The 10,299-nt window shown below is 37.5% G+C and overlaps 1 protein-coding gene across 1 annotated transcript; it reads right to left on the bottom strand.

Annotated features, from left to right (window-relative positions):
- Positions 1-5,578: 5,578 nt before the first annotated feature.
- On the bottom strand, positions 5,579-7,536 carry LOC108995424 (GDSL esterase/lipase At1g74460). Its single transcript, XM_018971001.2, has 5 exons — positions 7,175-7,536; positions 6,917-7,047; positions 6,561-6,800; positions 6,188-6,437; positions 5,579-6,070 (listed from the first exon to the last, which is right to left on the bottom strand). Exons 1-5 carry the CDS (start codon positions 7,413-7,415, stop codon positions 5,808-5,810), a joined length of 1,125 nt encoding a protein of 374 aa, XP_018826546.1. The 5' UTR covers positions 7,416-7,536; the 3' UTR covers positions 5,579-5,807.
- Positions 7,537-10,299: the final 2,763 nt, after the last annotated feature.

The following is a 10,299-nucleotide window of genomic DNA, read 5'->3' as shown; positions in this document are numbered from 1 at the left end:
TGTAATGAAATTGGTCAAGTAACCTAATTCTCAACCCCTTGGTTTATTCTTCCATTCAACTATAAATGCTAGACAGCATCATATCTGAAAAAGGGGATTTTGTACTCAACCAGGCTGAGTTCAAGCCTCCCACGCCAAAGCCGTGGATCCATAGGAGGGCAGACTAGGAAATGGTTGAGAGGGAGGCCTAGATGAGCCCAAGAAAGGGAAAAACAGATGATGGTCTCCCCATTCACAATGCATTAATGAAGGCAGACAAGCCATGATCATGTCCCCTACAAGATCGGCCACACTAAATGCAGCTTAGAGTGACCAACCCGAGGTCAGGCCTCTATAGCTGACAGGAGCAGCCACATTAAATGCGAAGCCATGCCACCCTGGACAAATGTGATCATTACAGAAACAAAATGATCATTTGAGGAATCTGATACAAATAGGAAAAGGTTAACGACAAGAAGGGGTTACACATTCGATCACTCTCTCTAGCTTTCCATAACTTCTTGCTTCCTTTGCACCCCTTGAGAAATTCTATCTTTAGCATCGGAGGTGACACGAACACCACCCCGCCACCCTTTCTTCCACTCTCACAAGTATAGGAGCACCCCTACAGTCGATGCTCTGAAATCAATCGCCACCTAGCACGGTCAATTTCAAGAAGGACCACCATCCGCGGAGCCAACTGATAAGGAAGTGTCGTCGAAATCAGAGGCTGATGAAGAATCTTGATTGACCAACGGATTGGTTGAGAATGAAAAAGTTGAGGATCTATCTTCACTCAACAACACTGGATTTTAATGAGAAAGGCCCTTGGGAGCGGAAGGCTTGAGAGGTGTCCCGCCAATAGAAGCAGTGTCTGAGCTACAACTAGTAGGACGCGGGCCATCATCACCATCATTTTGGGCAGTCCCCACCTGTCGACAAGAAGCATCCATAGGAGCCGGCACGACCTCCTCGTCACCAGATCCCGAAGTGGCGCCAGTACGCCAAGCACTCGCCCAGACACCTCCGGGCACTCGGCAACGACAATCGCCTTGGGGCTGCCCAAACCTAATTGGCACAGGGCCTTAAGGAACATAGCCTCCAACTCTTCGCCATTCTAATCGTGGTTGGTCACCCCGATTGCCTAGCAGGGTGGCGAGAAGACCTTGGAAGAATGATGGGGTAGGTGTTACTTTCAGAAAAGAAGATACAGACCTCCCCAAGCCGCCAACAGTCCCTTCCAACTCAAAGAGACCTTCTCATCCTCCGAACAGAATCGCTTCACCCCTCGTGGCACCGGGAGCTCCCCTAGGAAGTCACAACCAACCACGTGAGACTGGTCGAACGCGACAAGAAATCGGTTGATGTTCTCCTATGTCAAGAGGACGTTGGTCTCAACCTCCTCGTGCTCCTGGACCCAAGAGTATAGCAACTGAATGCTAGCTCGCTCATGCTCGAACAAGACAAACCTGATCTTTTTGTTTTTAGGAACGACCCCCCAGTTGGACCGGATGGGGAGCTCTTGGGTGACGGCTTCCTCGGGTGGGCACAGCCATCCTTCGCTCGACACGAAAAAGAACTTATATTCAAACCGCTTGGCATTATAATGGGGGGCCTCAAGACGAGCGAGTCAGAATTTTGGGCAGCAACGGAAGCTGCAGATGTTCCCCTCTAATCTACAGATGTTCCCATCTCGGCATATTCCAGGACCATGTGCCACACCACGCAAGATGATGTCAGGATTCTCCAAGCATTGGGGTGTACCTGAGTTAGGGTCATGCCCAAAATGTCTAGGAAATTGTGCAACGGGTGGTAAAAAGGGAGCCTCACGCCTTGCGAGAACATGCCGAAGTACAAAGGGATATGTAGCAAAGCAGACCAGGAAATGGCGGATAGGGAGGCCCAAATGGGCCCAAGAAAGGGGAAAACAACCGACAATCTCCCTAGTTAAACACATTAATGAGGGACAGATAGGCTGAGATCTTGTACCCTTAAAGATTGGTTGCATTGAATGCAGCTCCGAGTCGCCAACCCCAAGGTCGGGCCCCTATAGCTGATAGGAGCAACCACATTAAATGCAACGCCTAAGGAAAGGCTAACGACAAGAAGGGGGTTACACACATTCAATCACTCACTCTCTAGCTCTCTATAACTTTTTGCTTCCTTTGCTCCTCCAGAGAAATTTTGATTTTGGCATCGGAGGTGACACGAGCACCACCCTGTTGCCCTTTCTTCCACCCTTGTAAGTACATGAGCACCATCCTAGTGGACGACTACAAAACATGCTTAAACAATATCACTTGTTAATTTGTTTCAAGTTAAGAGTGTGTAATGTGGTAGAATGTATGTATATATATAATTTTGCTTAGAAAGGTGTAAATATAGGTTCTGTGGATGCTCAACTGCTTTCCAAAGTTATTGATGATTCCATGAATAAACTGGGCAATCCACTACTGATCCAATGGTCCAAAGTACCAGACCATCATCCTCAAGATAACAAAATTTTATAGGAATTGAATGGCCTAAACATAAAATAAAAATGGTAACAAAGTTTCATGAATAATAGCTATGGGAGGGTAGTATTTATGAGAAATACTTAATCTATAAAAAGATTAATCTTACATAACTAAACTCGCAAACTGACGTGATATGTTATAATATGTCATATATACTTTACAATAAAAATGTCTTACAATTCAATGAATCACATAAACACACGTTAATTTGTGAGTTTACCTTTATGAAATCTCTTTGTAGATCTAGCACTTTTCAATATTTATGACATCTTGTCCTAAGGGTGTATCCTCTGTATAACATATAAAATTTTCATAATTTCTTTGACACATGTGTCATGGAGGCCAATTACAGTAAAAACCATATATGGCACAGATTAATGAGGAAGAGCTGCAAATGCACTTTTTTCTTCTCATTGAATAATTTGTCAATTCATTGAAATTGAGAGAAAAGATTGTTGTGCTTAATTCCATTTTACCAATCTTATCCTGAATGGATATTATGTTTGAAGGAACTACGAATGCCTGATCGATTTATTGTGGGATTAAATTTTGCAAATTGGCAAGCAGTTGGCACTCAACAGATATATGTATAGGCAAAGTAAGAAACATAGAACTTTGATGGTTATCTCCGAAGTCTTTTACCCTTTTCCACCCTCTAGTGAATCCTTTTGGGTTGAAAGAAACACCTTCGCAAACCCACCATTTGTACCACTGTTGGGTCTCTCTTTCCTCTTCTCTTCTCCACTCCTTGTGATATTTCCTCTTTTCTTTTTTCTCTTTTCACTTTCTTCTTTTTCACTCCATTTTAGTCAAATAAAAATCGCTAAATTTACAGTAGTCCAAATATAGGAGTGACAATATATGACATGACTAATGAATCCAATACAAACATCACATGAAATAAGCAGGTTTAGATTTGATATAATATTATAAATGAGTTTGAGTCAAAACGAGTTGACCCAATAAGACACGATTAATAAACGAGTCAATCCGTGAAACCCTACAATCAACTTGTATAACACGAATAAATTATATTTTCAATATATATAAATATTTAGTTTTAAAAAAATGATATTTGCAGTCCTAGAATGTACAAGGTCCACGCACTCCCTTTGAAAAAAGTGGATAACTCTAGGACACACATGAAAAAATCATCTTTAATAGTGGACCCCACTTTTTTCAAAAAGTGCACGATCGGGATTTACACGACCTAAGACTTTATTTAGCATTACTCTTTAGTTTTATGTCCTTTTTGTTGTTGGGATATAATATTAATATTATTATTTGACTAGTTAATATTTCAAACTATTAAACTTTTTTTTTTTTGTTAATATGTAAGTTTATTTTATGAAAATATTAATTTTCTTATATATTATTGGTTTGGATATTAATAATAAAATATTTTATCATGAATCTAATTATAATTGTGAATGATTTATGGAGTTATACTTGTATTATATATGAAATTATATTAATTGGGTTAAAAAATAAATACAAATGTCAACTCAACCCATTTATATGAAAGGAGATGTTAAACGGGTCATGTCTAGGTTAACCTAATAAAGGCTAATTATTAAATAAGTTAAACAGATCTTATCGTGTCACTCGTTATTTATATAGATCGTATTAGGTGTTTAGAGTTTGACCCGTTTAATTAAACGGGTTGTATTCGATTTCCTCATATGGCATAATGCTCATGACTTGATATGAAACAAACACAAGAATTGCCACCCCTAGTCTAAAAGGCCAGCCATTCACACTTTCCACCTAGCTAGCTGAGTTCTCTAGCCTCAGATCCATCTAGAACCATTAGAAGTTGATCAAAACAACGAGCACATTTGGCAAAGGGCTGCCCTACCCAGAGATTTTTAGGTCTTTTCTTTTACTTTTTGGGTTATTTCAGTGTTTTTTTCTTTTCCAGATTCTTTTCCACCCTTGTGATGCTTCTGTAAAATCTCATTGCTACTCCCATTTTTACCTTCGCATGAGCCATCATGATTTCCAATGTAGTTACTTTTGGAAATCATGCGACACTACTCATGATGTATTAATGCGCGACGCGCGGATCCTAGAGTAGTACCTTTCGCTGTATGATCTCCACTACTAAAGCCGGCCTTACTCAACATGTAATCTCCTGCATGCCCAATGGCCAATGCCACAAAAATTATATGACCTTATGTATAATCTTAAGTTCCAAATTTTTAAATGTTGAAATAATCGTATATGTGTAATCGGTCGTATTTACTATATTCCCTACAACATACAGAAATGGCCTTTGGCAAAAAATAAAAAATATCGTTTCAAATAGTTCAATTTCCATTGCAAAAGATCGAGTATTTGCAACGATGATATGCCGTTGTCCTACTCTTGCAAATGCTGCATTGGGGAAAGTCTATTCCAATGATTTTTTTTTCGTTACAAATAGTCATTTTTAACTACGAGATTTTATCGTTATAAATTGATTTATAGTCATGATCGCTACTGTCTTTGCAATCATATGTATATATATTCGTTGATATTTTTGATGCAATGCTAAGATCAACTAACAAATTTGAGTCCCAAATCTTATCCAACATGCTAATTAAATTGGTATATAGGGATAACCCTTAATTTGCCACGATTAGAAGCTAAGGGGGAGCTTGGATATATATTGGGGAAGTAGTACTCTTTGTTGAACTATACGTACGTGTATTATTTTGTTTTTTATACCACAAAATATAAAATAATTGATCAGTTGGATTGAATAAATATATGGGACTATGGGAGTGCTAATCATCCAAAAAATTAACCTTGAGTTGTAAATGTAATTGCATGCAATACAACAAAGTTCCTATATATTAGGAATTCATGTTAAATAAATAAAATAATGTTATTCTTCATCTTGATTTTTTTTTATTATTATACGTTTTAATAGTTGCATAGCTTAACTAATTAAAATGAAAGTGATTTAAAATATAATACATCAGTTTGTGTAATTAAGGATGAAAAGAAAATTAAGATAAATAATAGCATTTAGTGCTAAACATTGATCACTTCACATATATCAAAATGATCTTGTAATGAATATATTATTAGATCAGTACTTGAATGTGGCAATTCTTCCTTAATAAAAATGTTAAAAAACATGATGATGAACATTATATATAGAATTCATGATGACATATATATATATATATAGCATAATAATTACTGCATATGAAAATCAACTGCATGAAAATTGCAAATAAAATTCTTCCCATAAGTACATATATGAGGAATTATTAGCTATAGCTGCACGCATAAAAATTAATGAACAGTACTACTCAGTACTAGTTAGTAGTCTTCCTGATCTGGGGATGGGGCGATAGCAGCAGGCGCAGGGGAAGGAGCATTAATATTGGGTTGGCCAGCACGCGTGAATCTAAATTTCTTGATCAGCTCATTAGCAATCAATTCATTAGCTTTATCGCTTGGGTGGTATTCATCCCAAAACACGTACTTGCTTCTGTCTCCACACAATGATGATGCAGGAATACATGTCAGTGCAGGTCGAATATTGTAAAAAGAGCAACATGGTGCGTCCGAGTTGTTGAATCCTGCGTAAAAAACATGTAAAGTTCATTAATTACAATGGCAAAAGAAGAAGAAGGAGAAAAGCTGCCATGGCTGCATCGATCTGCATGCAAGAGATGATCATGATCTTTAAGCAGTACCATATTTGTAGGGATTTCTGATCACGTCATCGACAACATCATAAGCATCTCCAAATCTGAAACTTGCATTGGGAAGTTTGGTGGATAAGTCTTGTAATAGGTTGGTTGATGCTTGGTTGAAGCTGAGAGCAAGTTTGTTTGCTCTATCCTGACAATCCCCAGATGTACTGAGGACCCTTTGCAGTGGAATGCATCCCATTGGTCCCAGCCCAAAAACCATTAGCTGCCTTGCCCCTAACTTGTGTAATAGCTATATATGTCCAAAAACAGAATACAAAAACACCTGCTTACAGATAAATTATGGGAAAAAAAGAGCAGAAAAATACTAAACGTTGTTGGTCATAATTGCTCATATGATATGAGAGTAATTAACCTTAAGTTGGGCTTCGAGTGTCTCCATTAAGTAGTCGATGAAACTCTCATCGTTGTATGTCCATGAATCGCTATAAACAGGCATCAAGTAATTGTTAATGAAATCATTGCTACCTAGAGCAACCACATATCTAGATCCTTGGAAGAACTTCTCTGCTTCCTCTGGGCCAACTCTACTTTTTATCAGCTCTTTCGTCCCTTTAAAAAGCTCAATCTGTTTGTAAAGAGAGAACCTTTGAATCTGCAAGGCCACCCCAAAAAAAAAGAAAAAAGAAAAGAAGATCACTTTCAGCATTAAAAGGGTAGAACAGAAGGAGTAATACCATGATCATTTTTTCAATGGTACTTGAAACTTACAAAGTAGCTTCCAGTTTCATTCAGAATCCCACCACCTCCAGAGGCGTAATTGACTCCATTTTCCATTATGATATCTTCGGTTAGAGATGGATCCAGAAAAGCTGGTGGCCTTGGGAGGCCCATACTGTCACCTGAATATGCAAAAAAGAAAAAAAAAAGGGTTTAAAACTGTTCTGTATAGAAGAATATTGGACCTCAAAACTTGAGATTGCATCTGCATTTCCTGTAATTAATTTTGAGTGTATGGAGTTTAATTACCTATGATATCAGCCACTGTACGTCCATTAGAGAACCTTCCATTAGGCAAACCATTGCCAAAATCAATGCCATACCAAGGCAGGCTTGCCTGGGCCAGGCTCTTGCTGAGATACTTGTTGTTTCCAACGTCCGAGAGGGAGTCCCCGAAGATGAACTGCACCATCTTACAGTTGTATCCATCAACGGCGATTCCCAGCACTGTAATGACAATCGTTAGCAGCACAACAGGGAAGTTGTTCATGTTCGATGATAAGCAGCTGATGTTTAATTTCAGGGCCTTCAGATTATCAATCGATCCCGGCCTGTGAAATTAATTATGATTTTGCAGATCATGTAAGAAGATTTGGGTGGGATTTAAACATGTGGAAAATAATAAAATTGGGTCTAAAAAGAGGAAATTCGAGAGAGAGAGAGAGAGAGAGAGGGTAGATTGTTTGATAGACCAACTTCTGGTGATTATTCTAACCTACCACAGCTACCCTCGCTTTGTTCCGACTGTATTGGGTCCAAAATGACCAAAACAACGTAAGATTATATAGGTTAATTATAAGTATGGAAATATGGTCATTGCACGCTGTTTAATTAACTGCTTTGTGGTTTGAATGTTGGTAAGCGGTATAGATGAAGAATTCACGTTATGGTGATATATGTCACGTACATATTTCCTTAATTACTTGTGTGCGCGGGTTTACGCTTGAGTCTTAACATCCACTTGGAAATTTGGAACAGGCAGGTTTTTTTTTGTCCAAAATAATGAATTAGAAATCAAATTAAAAAAGTAATGTTAGATCGATACACTACTACGAGCAAGTTTCGCACATTATATTTGAAAAAAAAAATAATGATTTATACCGGCTCCAATATACAAGCCTTATGTAGCCTCTTTATAAAAAAAAAAAAAAAAAAAAAATGGATTTCAGCATAAAAAAGTATAAAAAAAATTATATTTTTAACGAAGCCTACTTTTTAGAAAATGTATACGTAAGACTTACACACTTTAGACTACTGTTAGACTAAAAACAATTTTATAATGCGGACTAATATTTTAGAAACAAGAATTGATAGGTTTTAATGCCAAAAATAATACCTCTAGCCATTAATACTATTCATTATTTTTGTTGCGTTTCTCACTGTGTTTGACACTTCTAAAATCTTTTCCACTCTATTTAGATGGTGTAATACTGAAGGGAATTGAGTGAGTGAGTCTGAGAACCAAACACTATATTTATAGCCGAAGCCTCCATCAAGCTTCGGTGTTACATGTCCCATGTGATCTTATTTTCATGGGATCAGTTATGAACGTGATGAATAAGAATGATGGACCACTTCAAGGACTCTTAAGCGATAGACTCGTTCTCATGAACGGCTTTGTGAGAAACGGTCAACATTCTCCCACTTGGTCCACACTCCTAATCTAAGATTTCATCTTAAACCCATCGATAATCTCCATTTAAGTAATAAATACATGAATCATGGTGATAGGTCCTCTAATGACGAGTATTACATTCCATATATTACTATGTATTTATACTTTAAACATTATAATTTATGTGGAAACAATTTCTTAATGAATAAACCCTATATTTATTTTTGGTCCAACACAGATGAATTTTTCTCAAAAATTAAATTAAGGTGCACATCAATATGAGAAAAAAAATAAAAATATTTAAGAATTTCATTAAAATAACATTGTTCATACAATGAAAAATTATATAATGGAACAAAGTCTCATGTTCACTACATGATCCTTGAATTTCAACGGTGGCATGCCCTTAGTCAAAGGATCAGCGATCATTAGTTCAGTGCTTACGTGCTCAATCACCACTTTATTTTATTTAACACGTTTCCTTATGGCTAAGTATTTAATGTCGATGTGTTTACTCCGACTCCCACTTTTGTTGTTCTTAGCCATAAAAATAGCAGGTAAATTGCCGCTATACATTCTCAATGGCCTAGAGATCGAATCCATAATTCTAAACCCATAAATGAAACTCTTAAGCCATACACCATGTGAAGTAGCCTCAAAACAAGAGACGAACTCGGCTTCCATAATGGAAGTAGTAGTCAAAGTCTGCTTGGCACTCCTCCATGATATAGCTCCACCGGCCATCAAAAATATGTATCCTGATGTTGATTTGCGTGAATCAATACAGACAACAAAGTTAGAATCTGAGTAGCCAATTACTTCTAGATTGTCCGTTCGTCTATACATAAGTATGTATTCTTAGGTACCTCGTTACTTTCTTTGCAGCTCTCCGGTAGTCTAAACCTGGATTACTCTGATATCATCCCAACATTCCCACAGCAAATGCAATGTCAGGTCTTATACAGACCTGAGCATACATTAGGCTTCTGACAGTAGAAGCATATGAAATGTTCTTCATTTGTTCCCTTTCAAGGTCGTTCCTTGGGCATTGGTTCAAATTGAACCTATCACCCTTCACAATGGGAGCTACACTTGGTGAACAATCCTTCATCCGGAATCTCTCTAAAACTTTATTAATATAGGTTTCCTGAAACAGACCCAAGATACCTCGAAATCTGTCTCTATAAATCTTAATGTCAATGACATAAGAAGCCTCACCCATATCCTTCATATCAAAATTTTTAGAGAGGAATTGTTTCACTTCATGCACAAACCCTTATCATTGGTTGCTAGCAAAATGCATCCACATATAAAACAAGAAAACAGATTTTACTCTCACTGACCTTCTGGTATATATATTGATTCATAACGTTTTCTACAAAACCGAATGAAGAAATTACATTATGGAATTTCAAATACTATTGGCGGGATACTTGTTTTAAACCGTATATGGATTTCTTGAGCTTGCAAACCAATTGTTCACCATCACTAGAGGGGAATCTTTCAGGTTGTTTCATGTAAACCTCTTCCTCTAGATCTCCATTGAGAAATGTTGTTTTTACATCAATTTGTTGAAACTCTAAGTCAAAATGGGCTACTAATGCCAAAATAACATGCAAGGAATCTTTCTTATATACGGGAGAGAAAATCTTCGTGTAATCGATTCCTTCTTTCTGAGTGAATCCCTTAGCAACGAGTCTTGCCTTGTATCTCTCAATGTTGCCCAATGAGTCACTTTTAGTTTTAAAGATCCATTTAC

The sequence above is a fragment of the Juglans regia genome, chromosome 2 (genome assembly GCF_001411555.2).
Source record: "Juglans regia cultivar Chandler chromosome 2, Walnut 2.0, whole genome shotgun sequence".
Classification (NCBI taxonomy): domain Eukaryota; kingdom Viridiplantae; phylum Streptophyta; class Magnoliopsida; order Fagales; family Juglandaceae; genus Juglans; species Juglans regia.
Note: the sequence above shows the minus strand (reverse complement) of the source record. Positions and strands in the feature narration are given on the sequence as shown.